This window comes from Chrysemys picta, chromosome 24, assembly GCF_011386835.1.
Source record: "Chrysemys picta bellii isolate R12L10 chromosome 24, ASM1138683v2, whole genome shotgun sequence".
NCBI classification, from domain to species: Eukaryota; Metazoa; Chordata; order Testudines; family Emydidae; genus Chrysemys; species Chrysemys picta.
Genome location: NC_088814.1, coordinates 2,597,328 through 2,621,957, shown reverse-complemented (window position 1 = coordinate 2,621,957; position 24,630 = coordinate 2,597,328). Strand labels below are relative to the sequence as shown.

Here is a 24,630-nt window from a genome sequence, read left to right as displayed (position 1 = left end):
TCCTGGAGGGTGTGTACATGAATCTAACAAGTAGGTACAGCAAGAGGAAATGATATGCCCATAGTGCATTTTGCATATATACACCGCAAATGCACAATTTAAAAGAAAGTATTGCAATATATGAGCAAGTGACAATTTGCCTGTGGGAACCCAAAGGCCAAGTCCAGCCTTCCTTAATGTTTGTAAAATCCTCTGATGTCAAGGGGGCTGCACAGCAGTGATTCATGGCAGTGATTCATACAAGAACAACCTGCAGAATTTAGGATAGGATGTTAAAATACTCAGATTACACAGTTGGTACTTCATCTCTTGCAAACCAATTATTGCTTTTAGTCCAATCTAAAATATGGTGTGGACATTTCACTTGGTTCTAACAACATTTAAATTATTATTTCAAATCAGTCAAGGAGAGTTAAATGTTTATATGCAAGAAGATCACAAGTCAGCTGCTCCTTATCGCATTTCCATTTCAAATCTTGTGTGTTCAGTGGTTTAAACTGAAAGACACGATTAGAATTCTTTTCAGAGATATCTGGCATGTAAGCTCTTAGGACAAGAGCAAATATAAAACCCCAAACCAACTCAAAAACAAGTATTATTGCAGAATAACTTTTTGTATTTAATATACTACAGAAATGAGGCTTGTGTATAGTGGACTTGAAATTTTACTTCATCTCTGATTTAAAAGGGAGACGTGCTGGGTGGGGGGAAAGAGGAGGTCTTTGTATAGTCAATGTCTTCATAGACAGATAACACAGACCGATGCAGATTTTTTTTAAAAAAACACGTTCCATTTTATTATGTTTAGAACATTTAAAAAAAGACCAAAAGGGTTTTATTTTGTTTTTAAAAGAGAACACACTATCAGAAATACTACTATTCAGTAAAAACATACTAGAGTTTACATGAAGCAAATGCATCATGTGGTCTCTTTTAGCTGGAAAAAGTCATGAAATGTCTGGTGTCTGCCTTAATTTTATCAAAAGGTAAGGAGCATTTTGTTTGGAAGGGTTGGTTGTTTGGGGTGGGGGACAACAGAATTTTCATGTTTTGAAACTGCTAGAGATTTTGAAAGCTCATGTCAAGGGAGGTGTCTATTTGTTACTGTTCGTTCTGCGTTTACAACAGAGTCAGCATGGGAGGGCAAGAAATATGCTGTTTAAGTATTCCCTTGCTTTATATTTTGCCACACCTTTGAATAAAATCATTTGTATTGAACAAAGGGATCAAAGAGCATAGATGAACAAGGACTGATGCGGATACGAATCCCACATTACATAAAACAGCCCTGAGGCATACCATAACCACAGTAATAGCATTGGAAGCAGATCGAGCTTCTGATCATTTGGAAATGTGCACATGACACTTCAGAGCATACCAGAACAACCTGCCTTTTCTCTCTTGTGAAACAGTTACTGTACAAGAGAGCGCAGAGACCACACAGAAGAATTAGGACCAAGTCCTGCAGCCCTTATTGAGGAAAGCTCTTCGTAGATTTAAAGGCAAGTTTTCAGTGAGCAAAGGCTGAAGGACTTGGCACTTACTGGAGATATTGCACTTGGCAAAAAAGGGAGGCAGCTAGAAAAGCAAAGCAAAGTGGCAATACATGCCATGCTGCTGCGCTTTTATCCCTTCTAACACTTCCTGCTCTTTTCCTGGCATATGGATAACAACATGACAACTACCTGAAAGACAAATCCATTATTTTAGCCAGAGGAATTTAAGTTAGTTTTTAGTTTGAGAGAGAGAAACAAAACAAACCGTGGAGGGGCTTATGCAATCAGAGGTCTGATCTCGCTATTATGGCCTGGAACCAGTGGAGTTTCTTGGTTGACACCAATGCAGACTGCACTAGAACATCTAAAAATGTTAATGCCAACCAGTGTTTATTGTATAGAAGTGAGTACAAATGCTTCAAACAAAAGTTTCCCCAACAGCCAATTCAATGCAACTTCATTAGCATCCAGGGTTGAGTTATCAACTCCCTGGGTACATATTTAGTACTCCCTTATGATAACCAAGATGATGGATTTGGAGGAAAACACCTGAGGCTAAGGCAGAGAACTGGAATGGTTTGGTGACCCTCACAAAAGGTCAAACCCAATCTGTACTTTACCCAATCGTCAGCTGAATGGGAGGGGATGCCACACCAGTCATTGAAGGAATTCCTAGTTAGGACAGAGTAGTTACCTGATATTTCTTGTGTAAAAATCATTAACTTGGGGGGTGGGGGGGAAGGGGGAGGAGAGAGAGAGAAAACCCAGCCCATGAAGGATACTATCTTTCTATCTATCATAGAGCAATGGTTAAGGACACAAATACTGTCTTTTCCTTTGTAGGTTACTATTAAGACATTCCTCACCCCTAAAGGCCCCTTTAGGTTGGCCATGCTGGTATTGATACATTATGATAATCAAGTAGTTAATGCCCAGTATCCTTTGGTGACAAATGATCTGGACAAGGAAGATTAAAAAAAAAAAAAAAAAAAAAGAGCACAGCACATTTTAAACTCAAAACAATACTTGTTAAGAAGAGACATGGAATAAACCAATATTTATTCTTTCTTCTCACTATCCTCGGGGGCAGGGTCTGCTGGAGGCTCCTCAACTGTTGCGCTATTGCTCTCTGAACCAGTGTTACTATCACTAGTTCCTTCCTCCGCAGTACTGTCAACCCCTTCCTGGCCACTCTCCTTATCTTCTGGTGTGGATGTTCCTTCTTCACCGTTCTGCTGGTTCTCTGTAGTTTCTTCTGGGTGAGCCTCCTCTGGAAGAAGACATTTCTCAGTGTCATTTACACCAGTATAGTTGGCAATGCAAATACATTTTAGGAGCTAGAAAGCTACGGGGGAAAAAGTATCAAAGATATCACTGACATTTCTATTTGATATCAATAATTTACATTGTTTAGAAATTTTTAGTAGTTACTGCTCTGGAAAAATCTCATAAAACATGCATGAATATACAAGGTACCTTCCACACTACTTCTTAGAAGTACCCTGCAGCCTCTAACCCTAAGAAGAATGCTAGCCACAAATAAAAAAAGAAAATTGAGCAACAGAACTCCAACTTCCCTACCACACTCACCTACCCCAACTGTTATGACAACAAGCTGTGGTTCAAAATGATGCAGTCATGCTTACAATATCTAATTCTTCCACTAGTGCCACCACTTTTGGATTGGAAAGGAAATCTGACAGTGGGGGAGGTAAGCAAAGGTTAAAGTAGACAGGCACAGCCAGGGAAGTACAGCTTTCCCATGTCTGCTAAAAGCAGAGGGAGAGCTCCCTCTCCTCCTTCCCTGGTGCAGTGAAAATGTCCTGGTTTGTTTCGATCTACATTAATGACTAAAAGATAAGGTGAGATTTAGGGAAGGTTTGGAAATCAAACCTCTTCTGCTGGGTGCACCAGACATCCTGCACAATAGACTGTTTTTGTTGCTATTCTTTTTCCCCCTTTTCAAAATTGAGGTTTTTTAAAGGTGAAAAAAAGCCTAAACTTTGGTTATGGCCCTTCCTGCTTGTTCTATTGAGGTCAGAGAATTCTGAAGCCAGCCTTCATGTGCAGTTACCGGTCTCCATGGGAGCGCTCTCTTCTTCCTTCTTCTCCTCCGTCTTGTTAACGGCTTGCTCTGCCTCAGGTGCTGCATTGGTCTGACTGCGTTCAGCTTGCTCAACGGCTTCCTTTTCCCTTTCCTCTTGCCTCTTGCGGGCCTGTTCCTCGGCCTGAGCAATTTCAGCTGCTATTTTTTCCATGTCCACCTCCACCTTCAAACTGCATAACTAGCAATCAGAAGAGAAAAGTCCTTTTATTAATCCAGTACTTTGCTCTCTATGTTTGGCCTTTTGGAGTCAGGCAAAGCAGGTATCTTGTGCATTAAGAACGCATTTTGGAACATAACACAGAGGAAAACCTCATTCTGAGTTTAGTAGTGCTGCATGGGACAATGTTTGCACCTTGGTTTGCTAAGTTTAAGAATGTAAAATGGAGAGCTCCTGCAGCTATAGACGATCAGTTCTCTCAGAGATCTGGGATAAGACTATGCAGCAAAAATAGAAAATCAATGTAGGCCTTGATTCTCAGCTCTATTCAAGGACTACACAGTGCATTTGAGAAGCGTGCAAGCAAAGGTGGCTTTAAACCATCTTTGCCATCTCTTGACCTTGGGAGCACAGTGCTGATCTCCTTGGCTTCAATTAGATCAGTCTGAAGGCTGCTTTTAATTATGCTGGCTGCCAATAACCCCGGTGGGCCATTGCAGAAGCCTAGAATCACCAAGGGACATGGAAGCCCTCTGGCCAAGATTCGCTGCATTCTATAGCTCTGGGGCACCACAAAAAGATATTCTAGAACATGAACCCTCTTTTAAATATAGAGCTAGACAGAAGCTGGGCAGAGGACTCTTTTTGAATAATGTGCAACAAGTAGTATCCTAGAAGGAGAGAGAACATTTTAAAGCTGTACCCTCTTCAGTTCATTGTTAAAGGATTCTGTGCTTTCCAAGAACTTCCTCTTCTTTTCCTGGTGGCGCTCTTCTATTTGCAGGAGCTCGGCTTCCAGTTTTCGCTAAAAATGAAAGTAACTGAGTTATGAAACTTAATACTCAAATATACCAAATACTGGACAAAATGCTTTGATGCATACAAACAATGTAGATCATTTTTTTTATATCCATCTCACCCTTATGATGGAATCTGACTTTCCTGATTTGATGCTCAACAGCTCAAATGTGCAAATGAGGGAAGCCCCCATCCCCAAGTCGTAGTAATAAGAAACCATAAAGAAATTGGATAAATTATATTGTGCCCTAAGGAGTTCTAGGCATAAGATGATAGGTGCTTGACCTGAAGAGCTTGCAATCTATGTCTTTCTATACATTTACAGTGCCTAGCGCATTATATGCGGTAGTACAATACAAATGGAGATTAAATGGGAGAAGGAAATCGGATGCAACACATTTTCCCCTTTCTTTTGCAATTTAAAAAGAAATCTTCACTCTTTCTTGTCTCTGCCTAATTTGCCCAAGTGTTATGTATATACATACACGTACAATATAGATCAATCAATCCGCCTTTTCTTTTCAATTGGTATACACATACAGGAATCTGTTGAAGTTAACTGAAATGTGTCTTAAATGTGAGTTATTAGATACTCACTTATGCTTTTAATTTTCAGTTACAAATGTTAAAAAGGGGGAGATTGACCACATTAAAAAGAGGGCCACTAACAAATACATAGCTATAGGTAACAAGCTATTGAAAGTCATAACTGCACCAATACCTTTAAATCAAAAGCTTTTCTTTACATGTTGAAGGGATATATAACTGCAGAGGACTGTGACATGATGTATAAGTAAGAGGTTAATCGACACCTCTTAAATCACTGCATTATATCCTTTCATAGATACAATGTCACAATTTTGTATGATGCATGGGAATCACAGAAGTTTGGACTTATCCCTTGCTCCTCCCAAAAAGCCAGGGAGAGGTTAGTTATCTGGGGCATGAAGAGTACTGACACTTTAACAAGTACATTCATGTACGTGATCCAAATTATTTTAAACTTGGAGTACAGCCCAGAACCATTATATTTAATAAGTTTTAGGTAATTAATATTTACCTGATGCGGAGTACTTGTGGCACCTTAGAGACTAACAAATGTATTTTGTGGGCTAAAACTCACTTCATCGGATGCATGAGTTTTAGCCCACGAAAGCTTATGCCCAAATACATTTGTTAGTCTCTAAGGTGCCATAAGTACTCCTTGTTCTTTTTGCCAATACAGACTAACACAGCTACCACTCTGAAATATTTACCTGATGAACCATTAAGGACTGAACTTGACGTTTGAGAACTTGCATTCTAGCTGTAGTGACAACGGAGCGGACGTCTGGTACCACACTTTCACTCAGTATCTCACTAATCAGACGGTGGTTCCTTTGGAAGCGGGCTGTAGCTGTGTGCTTCATAGAAAATCCATCATCATAATCTGAAACAAAAATTTAACAAATTAGACAAGTCAAGCGGCAAGTCTCATTAAAATGTATCCTTAAAATACATGGCAGTTTTCAATTCAACCAGGAACAAAACTGCTGCCATGACACCATGAATAAGTTTATGTACAAAAATACTAGAATTACAGAGCAGTAAAATAATCAAACAAACTCAATTTGGAGACACAGTATTTTATGGGCTGGGAGACAGCAGAGCATGGGAGCTATGATTTTAGCCAGATCTCCCACACGGCTACAAACTGATCTATTCTCTTTAAACAGCAATTATCAGTGCCTATGCCAACGCACTACTTTTAATTTGTTAAGAACAAGAGAGATAAACACACTGATTATTCAAACTCTGATAATGAAACTTCACAATTTCTGGTGCTCACTACAATAAATTCCTCATTAAAACACAGACGAGAGTTCAACGAAAGTAAACTTTGTGCCTCAAACCTAAAGGGCTGAGCACCTGCAGCACCAACTGACGTAAACAGAAATGGCAGACGCTCTGCCACTCAGGCCCTAATGTAAAAAAGCCACACTAACAAAACCTACTCTAAGTTTGTTCACAGAAGCCAAGCAATTAATTAGCAAAAATCACTTGCTGGAAAAAAAAATTGAGATAAACATGCATTAGAAGAAAGTTATAGGTTAACAAATGTCAAGTGCTAGTCTCCTACAAGCTTCTTGAGGGAGGAGAAGAAAATACCAGAGAAAGGTTTGGTCTCAAGCCTATGACGAACTGCCTTTTTTTCATACGTTTGTAGAAGAGCTACCCCAAAAGGTATATGACAGACCAAAGACATTTTTTCCTTAATTAAAATGGAGCTTTAGCTATGTGGCAAAATAGGAGTTTAGGCAGATGTTATTCTGAGGATTACATGTAACTATTTGTGAACAGGGCCGGCTCCAGGCACCAGCTTGTCAAGCAGGTGCTTGGGGCGGCCGCTCCGGAGAGGGGCGGCACGTCCAGGTATTTGGCGGCAATTCAGCGGACAGTCCCTCACTCTACCTCGGAGCGAAGGATCTCCCGCCGAATTGCCGCCACAGATCGCGATTGCGGCTTTTTTTTTTTTTTTGGGGCTGCTTGGGGCGGCCAAAACCCTGGAGCCGGCCCGGTTTGTGAAACTGTTGTATTAACCAAATATTACTGAATGTACTAGATATTCACTTTAAAAAGCAGAACAACATTTTGAGAACACACCAGAAAAAAAAAAAAAATCTCCAAGATTATTAAGCTGGTTCTCTTATTTTAGGATTTCTCTACAGGAATGTTTAGTTCAGGGCAAACAAATGGGTCAGTCTACCCTGCACTAGCCTGCCACAGTCTGATGTCTGTTTGGAAACAGCTGATGCGCATTATCAATTCATTAATGCACTATGATCTATTCCTGTTTCAAAATGGATTAGCTCAAAGCACATGAACAGACTGCTAATGTGTCTCAGCAACATCCACAAGTACAGTTAAGACTGCAGGCTAGTTGAGCTACATTCCCACTCCAGCTTGCCACACACTAAGTTTTCATGACAACATGCCCGTCGTGTTTTCAATAGTCCCATCACTGTAATATCAAAGAGGTTTAAGGGATGATAGTCCTCCTATGCTTTCATTTTCTATCTTCACTGTCATCACTGAAAAATCTTTTCCCATCTCCTTGAAATGTCTAAGTTCTGTTTATGTTACACAACTTTCCCAGTTATGGGACACGTGTGGAGATTGTTGCTCCACTCTTCACAAAACTGGAGGGGAAAAAATTAAAAATAAATTCTGTTATGCCAGAAAGTATTATTGAGATGGCCAATTTTGATTGAAACTCATCAGACTGAATATTGCTTTTCTGGAAGAGAGAAAAAAAAAAAACAGTTTCACATTTGGGACGTATAAAGTATTAGATTAATTTGAAAATAAAAATAAAGTGGAAAATAGTAGGAAATGTGGCAAAGAGTTATTTCCGCGATTTTCAGGCCAACAGGGACCTTTATAATCATCAGACCTAGAATTGCACCAAGTGATTCCTGAAAGAAGCCCATAACGTCTGGTTTTTGCACCAGAACACATCTTTTAGAAAGCCATCCAATCCTGATTTAGACTTCAACTGACTGAAATTTGTATGTGGTCGATTCTCTATTGTTTTACTACCCTTGCTGTTAAAAAAATGCTTAATTCCTACTCTGAATTTGTCTAGCTTCAGCTTCCAACCACTGGATCTTGTTATAGCTTCATCTTCTAGACTAAAGAGCCTTCTACCATTAGAAAACTACAATCGTCAATATGTGATTTCAGCGTGAGATTGCAAGTCCCTTTCTATGCTGTCAAATGGTGGACCAAGTTCACACTTAACAAACAAGTATAACCCACTTCAGTGGGAGTGGCCCCTGGTTATATCGGAGTTGAATTTGACCGAGGGATAATCAGGTTGAACAGTAGGCCGTGAAATGCCAATTGCTAAAAAATCCCAGGCACATTCATGTGTTTTACACAGCTTATGCTGCACACAGCGGAAAGTGCTGTTTACCATGGGAATTATCTCGTGGCTGTGCTTGTTTGGGGGTGAGGAGGGAGAAGAGGAGGTGTCATTGCCTGGCTGCATTTTTCATCCTCAGATTTCAACAGTCAGCCTTTTAGCATCATTTTAAAAACTGAAATTGACAAGATCTTTGTGTGACTTTTCTCAGTGGGTGAGATATGGATGCCAAAGTGGTATTTCCTTTCAATTAGAGAAAATGTTTTGACAGTTTCTTCATTAAGTTGCACTGTGTGTTAAAAAGGCTTCTGTCAACTTCTCAAGTTCAGCTGCTTAGGTGTGTTCAATCGCCATATGGAATAAGTCGAAAGACAACAATTAAGTAGAGTCTGCCAGAACTACCTGCTGCGACTATTATTAAAGTTCAACATTTCATTCAAGTAGGACTGGTGGAGCCCTATGAAGTATAAAGTACTGCACAGACTACAAATAGGTCTATGGATTTTGTCACTGAGATCACAGAAAATGTGAATTTGAATAAAAAGTCAGTTAAATCTTTTAGAAATGGCTGTAAAAATACATACGATTAGGCCCCCACATCAAGTGTTGCCACCTGGTTCATATGCTAGATTGCAAAGCCAATCAAATTTGACCCATCAGCTCCTCCATTTCCATTTACGGAGAGGCAAATGGGACAAAACCTGAGTGGCACTGCAACCCCATGCACAAGGTTACAATGATCAGACAGGGACAGTAGCTGCAGCATGAGCTTGCTCCCAGTCTTGTGTATGTTGCTGTAGTGAAAGCTACATTTTTTAACCCCTGCATCTCTGCTGGGCAATTTAGAATGGAAATTTTTAGCAAAATTGTAGCCTAAACCACAAATAACCATCGACTTGTCAAGTCTGAAACCGGCTATTTGAAAATATTTTTAACAGGGGTGCAACCCACAACATTAGAGGTTTACAAGAACTTTAAGAGTAGCCTGGCTGCTGATGGTCAATTCAGTCTTAAGGTTAAGAAGAACAGTTGTGTCACCTTAACTTGTAGTTTGAGGTAAGATGATTCTGAAAGTTTAGTACTAAAGTTATACATTTAGTATTTTCTTTGTTACATGGTGTGCAAGTGTTTCCCATTATAGTCCAGGAGTAAGTCAGTGAAATATTAACAGTTTTTAATACCAAGGGAATAAACAAAACAGCTGCCTGAAACTTACTCTAGATTTTATGTCCTAAGGTAAAAATATACACCTCACCAAAAGTGTATACAAATCTCCTTTCTGCTTACCATCTGGGTCTTCTGCTGGCTGGATGCTCATATAAGGTTCACCTTTCTCCATGCGTGATTGCCTTTGTCGGCTTTCTTCCTCTAACGCAGCCTCAGCCCGACTCTTTGCGTTGATGTAGGCAAGGTAAGCTGGCGAGTTATGGTAGGCCTTCATGGATTCATTGTACTCTATCTGAAATTTAACGGATAGTTTTTATTTCAATAAAAACTATCTATTGTACCCTGGCAGCCCTGTTTTGCTTATTGACATCGGTCAAATATCCAAAAGGACAATTTGGTATAAACGATTTGCCTCCCTTTCTAACGCATTTCTCTTTTAGGTACATACACTCAGAGACTAAGGCCAGAAGGGACCATTGCAATCATCTAGTTGATCTCCTGCACATCACAGGCCATGGAACCTCCCCCTTGCACTCCTGCAATAGACTCAGAGCCTTTGGCTGAGTTACTGAAGTCCTCAGATCTTGATTAGAAGATTTCAAGTTATAGAGAATCCATCATTTAATCTAATTTAAATCAGCAAGCAACCCATGCTACCGAGGAAGGCAAAAAATCCCAGAGTCTCTGACAATCTGATCTAGAGGAAAATTCATTCCCAACCCCAAATATAGCGATCACTTAGACTCTAAGCATGTGGGCAAGACCCACCAGCCAGATTCCTGAGAAAGAATTATCTGTAGGGGAAAGAATTACACAAACCTCTTTCATATTGCTCTTGATTTAGGGTGCACTACTAATCTGAGTGGTGGTGGGGCACCTACACACAAGAGTCAAGAAGAATTTAATTCTGGGAAGTCTAATGCTATCCTCACTGCTATGATTAAAGATTAAAGCTTGCAAGCAATTCTTTGTTTTGTCTATAACTACTGTAGAGACATCCCATGTTTCCAATTCTATCACTTCCAACTACTTTACACATCTAAAAATCCTGAGAGTTAACCTTGATCCTGATGTCCTCTCCTCCCTCCCCCCAATACCTCTTATCTCAGAGCCTGCTTATCATTTCCTCCAGGACAGGCCAGAACCATTTTTTATTTTTGTCAATTCCATCATCATGTATTAAAAATCCCACTTTTCATTCTTTTATTGTGTTCTTCAGTCCCTCCCTACACGTGGCTAGGGGTGATCCAGACAGTCTATTTTCTCACTTCAGGTAGCAGAATTGTATCACTACACCTTTGCACTTATCTTGGTCGAATTCAGTTCTCCAATTTGTCAAAGTTGTTTTGAATTCCTTCCCTGTCCTCCAAAGTACTTGCAACCCTTCCCAGCTGGGTGTCATCTGCAAATACTTAAGCATACTTTCCACTCCACTCCATTATTCAAGTCATTAATGAAAATATTTAATAGTTCCGGACCCAGGACTGACCTCTGGTATAGATACCCCCTCCCAGTCTGACAGCAAACCATTGATAACTACTTTTTTTGAGTACAGTCTTTCACTTGTTTTGAGATGCTCTGTATTAAAGGTCAGTTATACTGTACGATACTGCTGTATGTACCCAAAGGTGTCTTTAACTTTTACTAAATTAGTCCTTTTTATTGAGTTAAAAAGTAGGAATCCTTGATTTTGCTTCAAATGGCAGAACCCTAATTTAAAATAATGTTTCTGTTCTTTAAAAACAGAAAGGTGGTACTTTGGATGAAAACAGTTCTAAGCACCTATTTGACCAGGTGACCTATGACCTCAGATGCTGCAATTTTAACACAACACAAGAGATGTCAAACTAACAGCTTGTAATTGTCCTACATAGCTGTGGATATCTATGACTGTAGCAGCCTTGCAAAACTCTTTAAAACTATCAGCATGGACAGAAAATATATTATTGCCCTTTGCCATGATGATCAATAATGAAAAACTAGTGATATTTTACTTGCCCATCAAAAAACAACAAAAACAACATTCTGGCAGAGTAAAATTTTGCAAGGCTGTACCATGGAAACCAATTCTTACACACATTCATAACTGACCAGCTGTAGCTACAGGGAATCAGTTTTGAAAGAGGATTTTGGTGTGGAAAAAAATCAAGTCCATTCAGTTAAAATTCCTATTCAATATAAACATTTCATTTTGAGTAGGGTCTAAAAACTGAAGTCCCTTTTGACATACGATTATGATCAAGAGGCTTATCAGTACATACAGGGCTTAGTAAATGACATACACAAGCCACCATATAGGAAAGATGAAATTTGATTCTCAGGGTAGTTTCTAGAATAAAAACATCAAACACCACAGGATGGAAGACAATGTGGGGAACAATCCTAGAAAGGACTAGATGACCTAAGTAGTTATTTTCTATTTATGTGTACTGTGAAATGTTACAAGGCCCTAATTCAGCAAGGCACTTAAGCATATGCTTAACTTAGAGCGTGAGAATACTCTATTAACTTCAATGGGACTACTCATGTGCTTAAAGATGGGCACATGCTTAACTATCTGGCTGCACTGGGGAACAAGCTCAACTCTTCTATGACAGTGGTGCCAGGGGCATAAGATGAAAGAATCAGCATTAATAACTAAAGATTTCATCCCTTTACCTTTTCTGCTTCATATTCATTCAAGTACTCTTGTTTCTCCTCATCAGTGAGATCTCGCCACATCCCACCAATGATCTTGCCAATTTCCCATAACTTCAAGTCAGGGTTGGATGCCTTCACTTGATCCCAGACCTTAACAGAAACAGCTGGCGCTTTACTACTGACATGCAAACACTTCCAAATTAAATGTTTTATGGTATCATCTTAGTATTCTTTCAGAAAAGATCACTATAAAACCAAGCTATATTAAGTAAAAGTCTGGCTACCTCCAGTGATTACTTTTTGGGGCAGGAAGACAGTAGTACAGTCATCTATTGAAGCTGGCAACAGCCAGATTTATTGACACCAGCTTCAGTTGTGAATCTTGCCCTGAAACCTGTGAATTCTATTCCAAAATGCACATCACTGTATCGCTGGGAAAAAATTAAACATATTACCATGCAAACACATCAAGCAACATTTATGTTCAGACACATGACAATGTGCATTGAACTTTTAAGATCAGAACTTGGACCTTCGTGTATTCAAGAAGTTTTCAGTCATATTGATCACTTTCAATTCCAACAAGTTCTGATTCCATCAAAACCCAGTTTCTAACTTTATATAAAGAAAGCAAGCTGTCAGTATTATTACTTGCTATGTGTGATTAGGAATACCAGATATGAGGGGTGGGAGGGCTGTTGGCTTAATTCAGGCTGCTGGTAAAGACACTTTACCAGAAACAGGAAGGCATGTATATTTCCTTCTGGCTCACCCACTCCTTGAAACTGGATCACACGCCCTTCCCATGCAGAATCAGATTCCAGACTCTTCACAATATTCAATTTCCCATTGCCTCTCAAACAGTTCACAGAATAATGAAGTAGTGCTACAGGTTAGTAGGTGAACACACATTTCTCCCACTGCTACTCTTCAAGTCTAGCTACAGCACCATACTATGCCACAATGAGCACTTTCTATACAGAGGAATTGCTGACAATACGTGGATCCTTGACAGCAGGGACAACGGTAGTTAATAACCATTTCAAAGAAAAATCTTAATTTCCCCTCCCCTAACCCTGTAGATAAAAAAACAAAACGTCACACAGGAAAATAGAGGTTGCTGACCTTTTGTTTTGGGGATAATTTTGTTTTCCTAGAAGGTGTTTACCATATGGTTAAACCATTGTTGCTGTTACTCTGATGGGGAAAGCAACTGTGTTTTAAAATTCCCTTTATGAATAAGTAAACTCTGCAGGTTGTTAGAATTTAACAGAGTTTAGAAGTTGAAACTAAAATAACTAATCAATTGTTGGCATAAACTTAACCTTTAATGCTACTTATTCAACCTAGATCCAAAACACTGTGTACCCACCTTCCTGCTGTACCTCATGTAGGGCATCAGAGGCTTATCTGGTGGCTTTGGGGGTTTGGGAATTGTAATACCAGAGGAAGCCTATAAAAAACAAAAACAAAATGGATAAATCCATTTCTTAACATGAAAACTAGGCAATTTCAATACACAGTAGTCTGGGAATATAGATACTCTTGTATATTAAATACATGTACAGGTACTATAACTGGTCCTCATAATAATTTGCAAAATTCCCCCTCCCCCGGCCCCAAATGTATTTGTCCAAGTATTAGTTTGAAAAAGGTTATTCAATAGAAGTCCAAAAGGGGACAGTTTTCTCAAAACCAAAAGAGTCTAAACATTTGCTTCTGCTCACCAGTCCCAACAGTTTGTTTTCCTCAATTTTGATGAGAATCACTGTTATGGTACCTGCTCTGATAACTAAAGAAATTACTACTGGGAAAAGGATAAGGAGAAAGTATGAAAGAGCAGGAAATTATCTAGACATTCTTTCATTCAATCCGTCTCAGAAATACACTTCTTCCACGAAATCTTTCAATGGGAACTTAGGAGTCAATCCAAATATTAAAAAAAATCCCTATGAGACTGATCCCTCAACCTGTGCATCATTTGTGTCCGAATTGTATTGTTCTTGTCCAAATTAGATTGTGAGCTCCTTGAGAGACCTTGTCTTCCTTTAGGTTTGTACAATGCCAAGCACGTTGCCTGCACTTAAAAAAAAAAAGACACTAAACAGTAATTGTTATTGATTGAAAGCTGTAGCATCCACTTATTCTTCTGTTCTCTTCCATCTACACACCATCTCAGTTAAAAATAGTGCATTTATAACAAGACAAGGTTTGTTCCTCCTGGAATAGTATACTGACATCATATAGTTTGTAAAAGCTGTAGATTCTAAAGGCCCCAATCCTGCAAACACCCGTGAGCAGTTCCATGGGATTATTTTCATATCTAAAATTAATCAGACTCAAAGAAGTATTAGCAGGATTGCGGACTGCGGTTCCACACTTGAAAATGGCCAAGAAGGTTAATGTTCAGTGTTTTTGCTTTCAGTATTTTTAATCTGGATAATTTTATGTTTCACTACATTTATGAAGTTCTATGAAACAATGCATACATACTTGCATAGAGTTATAATGTACATGAGGTGTATGCATTACCAAATGTATACATATATACACACAGAGATGGATTTGAAAAACATTAACTGAAACTGTTTAATGCTTTTAAATTAACAGGAATTTAAAGATACCATACATATTGACATATGCATGGCAGAGAAAGCTGTATATGCTTATGACATACAGAAACAATGAAAATTCTGACAAATCTAACCTATTCATGTATTCAGTAACATAAATGTAAGTTCAGACACTACGTTCAATCAAACGCCAGCTCATATCTTCACTACAGGGCAAGGGGTCTTTTCTTTAGGCACCTTATTAAACAAGCTGAATTTACGGAGTTTAAAAAGGGATACTGAATTAAACAGCAACATCTATGGATTAACTGACAAATTCTTATTTGTATTACACTCTGAAGAGGCTAGAAGTTGTGTAGATAAGTTTTATACCTTCAGAAAGAAATTACATAATATAAAAATGATTTTAATTTTTAATAATTTAAAAGAATACTGTATGTCTTCACCTAATATTAAATGTAAAAACTGTAAAGTGTGCATTTAAAAGTTTTATTTTCTTTCTTGCCTGTATGTGAATCGTGTTCTGCATCTTCACTCAAGCTCAGAGGTACCCCATATCAGTACATTTCCTCTCACTTTATGCCAAGTATTCCTTAAAGGGTCTACAAAGCATCCACATTTCATCCAGCCATAGAGGACAGAAAGCAGGCTCCCTCCTATTTTATCGACACCACTCATTTGGTTGGAGAAGTCACTGTTGAATCTGGAGATCTGATACTAACCATACAAAGTAAGACGGGAATGGAAAATAGAAACATGGGTTCCTTACACGGCACAATAGTGCGATGTAATCACCAGTTACAATTTCTAGTTTGGAACTTGTCTTTCCTCTCGTTTCATGCCTATAATCTCAATACAATTTATAATTTCCTCCCTCCAAGAGGAAAATATAATCCACACCCATACTTAAGGTTCTTTCCTTAAACGTGCAGTGATCACTGAGGCTTCAAGCCATGGAATTCCAAAAAGAAAGACTTTCCCCATCTCAGATGGGAATAATAGATCTCTCTCCATCTATTACACAGAAGCTTATTTTCCAGTACAAGGCTTCACAATGAAAGGGGGGAGGTAGGAGGGGGGAGAAGATGGGGGGGAAAAATCAGAGTTAATTTTCTCTCTTTATAAAAGTGGCAGCAGCCAAGATTCAGAAGAACCTAACTCTAAAGCCATTTCTGGTCAATTCCTGTTGTTTGCCGGATGATGTAATAGTTGATTCTCCTACCGTGACCCGGCTGTTGGTGCCCGGGTTCCCTCCCAGCCTGTAGTTGTTGTAGGCCAGATGGCTGTATGGATTGTATCCCACAAACCCTGGTGTGCTGGGCATTTGCTGATGGAAACAAATGAGACAAAAACACGAATGAGAAATGAGCTCAAACGAGGAAAACACAGAAATGAAAATGATCTGCAATATGGCATGCAAAAACAACTAGAATTTAAACAAGCAAATGAGGTGTAGCAGTTGGTTTCCTCTCAACATGTGAAGTATTCCAATAGAAACCTGTTCAGGAAACAGGATTTTTAGCTGAACGTGTTACAACTGTCATCTGATGTTTTATTATCAGGCGTGCAAACTTTTAACATAAGTGTGCCATACATCCTGCTTATGGCTATTAAAGTTTGCAAACTTTTCATAAGTGGCCAAACAATTCAGGAAGAATCTAGTATCCAACGAAACAAAAGAATTTAACATACAAAGCACTACAGTCCACATGATTATGTGGAAATCACCAATGCCATCATTCATTATATGCACCAATGGAAGCACAGGCTATTGATCAAAAACGTAAAAAACCCTTGATACTGATAGTAGCAGGACAGTGCAATCTGTGGACCAACAATGGCGTATGAAGCCATTCCTGCAAAATTAAATGTTTTAGGAATTATGCACCAGGGGGTACCAGGGGATTTGATTAAATGGCTGGAAGAGGTGGTGATCCATAGAGGTATCTTTCCCTTATGAAGTAGTCTGCAGAATTAAAGAACTGGAGAACCGCTGCAATGGAATATACATGTTAGATACATTTTTGTAGTTATCTCATCAAATCACACATTGCTAACTGCACATCTGAGATCACTCTTTAAAAGACTTGCTTATTTGACTAAAGAAAGTAGCACATCTAAAAATGAACATGAATAAACAAACACTGCATTCATGGAGAGTCCCACTGAAATCAATGGTGTTCCACGCATATGCAAGAACCTGCATGCACAGAACTGATTGCAGGATCGGGCGGCCTGTCACATCTGAACATTAATATAAAACCAAGTAAGGTATTTGCAGAGCAAAAAAAAAAATTTTAAATAAAAAACTTTGGACTCAAGCTGTCACCCAACTGGCACGCTAATGCAAAAATAGTCTTAGCCCGCAAATTTATATGGGAAAGTTTACAAATTTTGTTGACATCAAATATATATTTCCTGCTCTCCAACCTCTTTAAATGTGGACTTTGGTTTAATAATAAAAAAACATTACATATTTTCTATTTTGTAGTCACCGTCTACAGGACTGGGAAAAAAGTAGATCCTAGGAGCACTAATATAATTAAAAAGTCTATCGACATTTTCTTTTACAAGCCATTTCACTTGTGCCTGTTTACTCTTCTATAAAATGCGGATAATACTCCCCCCCCACACACACACCCTCCCAATCACAAAGCATTGTGATGTTTAAATTTGTAGAGTGTTCCTGTCATCGGATGCAAGTTGTTATAGAAGTATAAACATATTTTCAGATGCTTTCCTGGCCACATTATGTCAAGAAAGATTGGATATTATATAATAAAATTTTCCAGGTAAGTACTCAACAGATTGGTTCCTTTGCAAACAGAAGCACTTACCTTATACTATGTAGGAAACTTTATTCACACAATGCTCACATTACAAAACGCCACGGATTTCAATACATTTGAGTAGTAAGATTTTCATCATGAGGGTTCCATTATTCTGACCCAATATAAATGAAAGTTTGCATAATTCTACATAACTGTGTGAATGTCACTGAAAACAAACTATACATACAAATTTAAATTCACTGTAAAAAGTACAAAAAATTATGTTCAAAACTTGGACCGACATTAAGCTTTTAGAGGCAAGAAAGTTTAGCCCTTAGTTTACTGTTATATCGAATTGGAATATTTACAATGGATACATGGATATCAGGCCCAAAGCCTAGAAACATTCACCACTGTATTTAACTTTACTCATGTAGGTAGTCCCATTGGCTTCAATGTAAAGTTAAACACAAATTTAAGTGTTTGAAGGATCTGGCCCTAAGTATTGAGTGAATCAGTTTCCCCACCACTTTTTAAAATTCGGAGGTCAATTTAATTTAAATGCTGAATGTCATTTCAACAGTTCAGTGCAAGTAGTTTTATATTCATAATATTTTAATATTGATAGCTGTGACTACCAAATTATTGTCTTAAAAGCCAGACTACTAGATTTGTGTTAATGTGAAAATTCATTATACTTACGGTTGTGGGAGCAGGGGTGGGAGGTGGGGCATAGGATGGCCTTTCTGTTTAAAAAGACAAAAACAAATACATAACTTCCTGACAACTCAGATATATTATGCATACGGTATCCAAAAGTGTACTAGGCACACAACAATAATTTGGTAAGAAACTTATGATCCCTGTCCCAAAGAGTTTACAATCTACATTGACAAAATAAAAAATAATAATAAAAAAAAAGGATGAAAGAAGAAGGGATGCATTTTAAAAAAGGCAACACCAGTGTCAGATTACTAACCTTTTATTTAGATGTACTGGGGTGGAGAGAAATGTAGGAAGAGAATTAAAAAAACCTGTGCTAGCCACCATGGAAATTAAAGCACACTAGATTTTCTTCAGAGGCAAGAAAATGGATTTGAAATGTAGAGCTTGACATGTAACAGTATGCTTTAAGATGAAACAACTGTAGGCTAAATTTTACATTCAGTTGTGCAGCTCATCCCCTCCCCAAGTGGTTTCATTCATGGCTTTCAGTAGCATATAGCTGGCATTAAATAAAAGCATAGAGGGAGCACATCTTTTCCTACTTCATTTAGAAGTTGCACAAGAGTAACTGAGTGCAGAATTTAGTCCAAATTGCTTACAATATATATTTACTAAAGAAGGAGCAAATCTTGTCCCTTGGTGTGAAAGGTCCTGCCCACTGGAGGGGAAAATTGTGGGGACAAATGGTAAGGGAGTATGAATCCCGAAGCCTAACTCTATTGGTGATCAACGCACGCCACTGAGGTAGGCATGATGGGATGGGTCTTCTGCCACTATGGAGGACGTACCCAGACGGCAGAGACTATTCCATCCTTAAGACTGGAGAAATGGCTACAGAGCAATTCTGCAGCTTGTCAGGTAGGATGCTTGTGTGTTTCTTTCATCGTTTGGACACAAATAAATCCTCAGTGCACAGCCCTGGCTCTGAGCTGTGGCAATATCTAGTACCAACTGATTGGTAGTTCACTTATAATTACTGTATATGGTAACATTCCTCTTAAAATGAGCTTGGTCCAGTAGCCCTTTCTCATGTGACAGCAATGGGATTATTCACATAAGTAAAGGCTGCTGAAACAGATCTTTACTTGTTAAATTAAAACAAAAACAACAACAAAAACTTACTTGACATTTTGGTAGATAAATTTTCAGCCCGCTAACATTATATCTCAAACTCTGAAAGACAAAAAAGACAACACAACGTCAGACTGTTAAACAGAATAATTTTTGTTTTCATGAACCATTAAAATGAAGAGCATTATAACTAGAGCATCTACTTTTTAGGGTTTATTAATTTCATTTGGGGGGTGTGGTTATTTTTAGCAATTTTGGGGTTTTATGTATATGTCCAATCAGTTTGGGGAGGTGGGGGGGAGCTCTTTGTATATACTGTAATGAGTAATCTGTGTAATGTTTCCTAATGTGCTTTAATGTAGTACAAACAATACCATGTTAAGTTTCAGAGTAGCAGCTCTGTTAGTCTGTATCCGCAAAAGGAACAGGAGTACTTGTGGCACCTTAGAGACTAACAAATTTATTTGAGCATAAGCTTTCGTGGGCTAAAACCCACTTCATCAGATGCATGCATCCTCCTACTGTATTTTCCACTGCATGCATCCGATGAAGTGGGTTTTAGCCCACGAAAGCTTATGCTCAAATAAATTTGTTAGTCTCTAAGGTGCCACAAGTACTCCTGTTCTTTTTGTGAATACCATGTTAAAGCACACAAGGGAACCTTTAGCACACACCAGCAGGGTCTACATGGACCAGCTAATGTCAGTATGCTTTAGAAATCTCAGCCCTATAATCTGTACTACTGCTCCGTGTAGACAAGGTCTTAGATACAAGTAAGCATTTCCAATGTTTTCCCACAGTTTATTGGATAAACACAGATTTCATTTTTTTTTTGGTATCAGGAGTGTTTTATTAATGTTTAAGAATATAAGAAGGGCCATACTGGATCAGACCAATGGTCCATCTAGCCAGGTATCCTGTCTTCAACAGTAGTCAGTACCAGAGCTTCAGGGCGAGCATATAGAACATGGCATTTGGAGTGATCCACCCTGGCTTCCTTTATAGGGTTCTGGAAATCAGAGCTTTAGAGCTGCCCCGAAGCATGGCATTACATCTCTGACAATCTTGGATAATAGTTATGGATGAGATTATTCTCCATGAATTTACCTAGTCATTTTTTTCAAAGCCAGTTATATGTTGGCCATCACAACATCCCCTGGGAATGATTTCCACAGGTCAATTGTGCACTGTGTGAAAAAGTATTTCCTCCTGTTTGTATTAAAGCTGTTGTTTACTGGTTAAAACCTAATTTAAGGAGTCCTAATTATAACCATGTATTGCAGGTAAAGTCACAAATTTGTCAGCTTTGAAGCGAAAGAAAAACAACTTTCCAGAAACTAGGTCTACATTTTCTTGTAGTGACTGACAAACTTTCTGTGAACTAGCTTGGCCCTTAAGGATGAACAACTAGAATGAAATAAACAGCTCTGAAACTGAAATCCAAGGTTCGTCTGATCTTCCTTGTAAAGATTTTACTTGTGCATCGCTTTTAATAAAAATCACACTACTATATATTGGATTTCAATCACTTGTCTTATACGGCTGGCTTCAAAGACTGGATATGAATGCAGGAGTGTGCACATATGGTATCCTAAATAACATTATAAAATATAAACAAGTTCATAGTAATACATTGTCACATGGCTAAACTGCCCCTCAGCGTAACAGAAAAAGCAAATGTACCTATTAGAGCTAGTAATGTCATGGTCAATGAGAGCTGGGCATGTGCAACCGGTTGCAGGAGTGAACCCATATATGTAAAATGCTCTGTTAAATAACAGCAATATCCTGCTAGCCTCTCTCATGAATTAAAGCTATTGAAGACTTAAGAGAGCAAGATTTGGGCCCAGTCCTGTAAACGCTCAGCATTTGACATTAATAATGTTTATGGCATCAAATACTAAAACTGCTAAACACGTGCTTCAATTTTGAACGTGTGATTATTCCCACACATAATGGACTACTTATGCACATAAAGTTCCATGCATGCTTGAGTATTTTTATGCCCAAGGCCTACAGATGGACTGCACCGTTGACAACACTAGACAACCCTTCCCAAACAAAGTCCAGTGAAAAGAATGCTTACACATATCAATTCTAAATGGAGACCCTGCTCCAGAGCAACAGAAAGATCTCATTACTCATCCAATTTTGGGGAGACTGGGAGGGAATGTGCTAAATATACAAATATAATATGCAATATGCAAATTCACCCCCCCCCTTTTTTTTAAGAGGCGGCAGATTCTAAGCACTGGAGTGATAAAAACACAAGCATGTCACTTCTAACCACAGGGTTTCAAACCTTGATAGTTTTACTCCAATCAGTAACATGGTACCTTAGAAAATAAAACCCACTTCAAAAAACACCTAACTACAGCAGGAGAACTTGCTTAGGGGAAGATAGTACTTGCCTCCTTCTCTACCACTTTTGGGATGCATGTTGGGGATGGGGCAAGAAATATTTTTGACTGCCTTTCCTCCCTCCCCCATGGTGATGTGTGTGTGTGTGTGGGTAAGCTCCCCTCTCCCCCATGGAGATGTGTGTGTGGGGGGGGGGCGGGGGGGGCTAGCTCCCCCATGGAGGGGTGTGGGGGGGGGTAGCTCCCCCCTCCCCCATGGAGGGGTGTGTGTGTGTGTGTGGGGGGGTAGCTCCCCCCTCCCCCATGGAGGGTGTGTGTGTGTGGGGGGGGGGTAGCTCCCCCCTCCCCCATGGAGGGTGTGTGTGTGTGTGTGTGGGGGGTAGCTCCCCCCTCCCCCATGGAGGGTGTGTGTGTGTGTGTGGGGGGGGTAGCTCCCCCCTCCCCCATGGAGGGTGTGTGTGTGTGTGTGGGGGGGGTAGCTCCCCCCTCCCCCATGGAGGGTGTGTGTGTGTGTGTGTGTGGGGGGGGGTAGCTCCCCCCTCCCCCATGGAGGGGTGTGGGCGGGGTAGCTCCCCCCTCCCCCATGGAGGGGTGTGGGTGGGTGGCTCCCCCCTCCCCCATGGAGCGGTGTGTGTGTGTGTGTGGGGGGGGGTAGCTCCCCCCTCCTCCATGGAGGGGTGTGTGTGTGTGTGGGGGGGGTAGCTCCCCCCTCCTCCATGGAGGGGTGTGTGTGTGTGTGTGGGGGTAGCTCCCCCCTCCTCCATGGAGGGGTGTGTGTGTGTGTGTGTGTGTGGGGGTAGCTCCCCCCTCCCCCATGGAGGGGGGTGTGTGTGTGTGTGGGGGGGGTAGCTCCCCCCTCCCCCATGGAGGGGGGTGTGTGTGTGTGTGGGGGGGGGTAGCTCCCCCCTCCCCCATGGAGGGGGGTGTGTGTGTGTGTGGGGGGGGGTAGCTCCCCCCTCCCCCATGGAGGGGGGTGTGTGTGTGTGTGGGGGGGGGTAGCTCCCCCCTCCCCCATGGAGGGGGGTGTGTGTGTGTGTGGGGGGGGTAGCTCCCCCCTCCCCCATGGAGGGGGGTGTGTGTGTGTGTGTGGGGGGGGTAGCTCCCCCCTCCCCCATGGAGGGGGGTGTGTGTGTGTGTGGGGGGGGTAGCTCCCCCCTCCCCCATGGAGGGGGGTGTGTGTGTGTGGGGGGGGGGTAGCTCCCCCCTCCCCCATGGAGGGGTGTGTGTGTGTGTGTGGGGGGGTAGCTCCCCCCTCCCCCATGGAGGGGTGTGTGTGTGTGGGGGGGGGGGGTAGCTCCCCCCTCCCCCATGGAGGGGGGTGTGTGTGTGTGTGGGGGGGGTAGCTCCCCCCTCCCCCATGGAGGGGGGTGTGTGTGTGTGGGGGGGTAGCTCCCCCCTCCCCCATGGAGGGGTGTGTGTGTGTGTGTGTGTGTGGGGTAGCTCCCCCCTCCCCCATGGAGGGGTGTGTGTGTGTGTGTGTGTGTGGGGTAGCTCCCCCCTCCCCCATGGAGGGGTGTGTGTGTGTGTGTGTGGGGGTAGCTCCCCCCTCCCCCATGGAGGGGGGTGTGTGTGTGGGGGGGGGGTAGCTCCCCCCTCCCCCATGGAGGGGTGTGTGTGTGTGGGGGGGGGGGTAGCTCCCCCCTCCCCCATGGAGGGGTGTGTGTGTGTGTGGGGGGGGGTAGCTCCCCCCTCCCCCATGGAGGGGTGTGTGTGTGTGTGTGGGGGGGGTAGCTCCCCCCTCCCCCATGGAGGGGTGTGTGTGTGTGTGTGGGGGGGGGGGTAGCTCCCCCCTCCCCCATGGAGGGGGGTGTGTGTGTGTGTGGGGGGGTAGCTCCCCCCTCCCCCATGGAGGGGTGTGTGTGTGTGTGGGGGGGGTAGCTCCCCCCTCCCCCATGGAGGGGTGTGTGTGTGGGGGGGGGGGGGGTAGCTCCCCCCTCCCCCATGGAGGGGTGTGTGTGTGTGTGTGCGTGGGGGGGGTAGCTCCCCTCTCCCCCGGCCATGGGCGTGTACGCGGGGGTGGGGATCGGCTCCGTCTCCCCCTCAGCCCTTCCCCATCCCCCTTCGGAGGCTCCGCCGAGAGGCCGCGTGGCTCTGTGATTCCCGGGGCCCGAGCCTCAGCACCTGCCGGGCCGGTGCTGCAGGCCCCACTCCCACGCGCCGCCCCCTCGGAGACTCACCCGCTCCAGCGCCGGCCTCGGCCCCTTTGTTCCCAACCAACACCGAGCGACTGGGGGTCCGGGCAGCAGCGGGAAGCCGCCTGTCCTTCCGCCTCAGCACATTCCACACGGCGTCCCAGCGGCCCCGCTCCCTTGCTCCCTCCCCAGGTTTATTCCGAGCCAGACACCTTCGTACGTCACCCGGGGATTTTTATCGTCTACAATAAGGGCAGGGGACGGACGGTTATTCTATGGCGAATCTGAAGAGCCGAGCGGGTAAAGAAAGCCAAGAGAGGAGCCGCTTCGCCGGGCCGGCACGCATGCCACGTGACGTGACGTGCGGCACCCGCAAAACGAACGGAGCGACGCAAGGCGAGCCTAGTGACGTATCAGGCGGAGGTCAGAGACCACGTCATGCGCGGCAGCTGGAGGGGAGGGGAGGTGGTGTTCGGAGCGTTGGTCCCGCCCGGCTTGTACGTTCGTCTCGTGCCTCAGGGGAGGGGTGGGGGAGGAGGAGCTGGGTTTGGCGCCTTTTTCCTTCTCGTGGCTGTTAGCCTCGCGCCTCCCGCCTGGCAGCCGTCGCTCGAGGAGAAGGCCGCGAATGGGCTTGGGCGCCTTTTCCCGCCTGCGAGCGCTGCCCCTGGGGCTCCCCTTTCCTAGGGTCCTGTCAGCTCCCCCTTTGCGCCTCAGGGCACAGCGCGTGC

The 24,630-nt window shown here is 42.1% G+C and overlaps 1 protein-coding gene across 3 annotated transcripts; it reads right to left on the bottom strand.

Moving 5' to 3' along the window:
* Positions 1–769: 769 nt before the first annotated feature.
* On the bottom strand, positions 770–24,341 carry SMARCE1 (SWI/SNF related, matrix associated, actin dependent regulator of chromatin, subfamily e, member 1). 3 transcript variants are annotated; one of them, XM_024100679.3, is made up of 11 exons: positions 23,948–24,341; positions 19,462–19,512; positions 18,316–18,359; positions 16,002–16,169; positions 13,642–13,722; positions 12,288–12,419; positions 9,750–9,921; positions 5,815–5,987; positions 4,464–4,565; positions 3,571–3,781; positions 770–2,766 (listed from the first exon to the last, which is right to left on the bottom strand). In XM_024100679.3, exons 2-11 carry the CDS (start codon positions 19,466–19,468, stop codon positions 2,555–2,557), a joined length of 1,302 nt encoding a protein of 433 aa, XP_023956447.1. In that variant the 5' UTR covers positions 19,469–19,512; positions 23,948–24,341; the 3' UTR covers positions 770–2,554. The 3 variants fall into 3 exon arrangements, with proteins under 3 accessions (XP_023956447.1, XP_005294171.1, XP_042700527.1); XM_005294114.5 differs by having other exon boundaries at positions 16,065–16,169; positions 23,948–24,295; XM_042844593.2 differs by having other exon boundaries at positions 24,115–24,267.
* Positions 24,342–24,630: the final 289 nt, after the last annotated feature.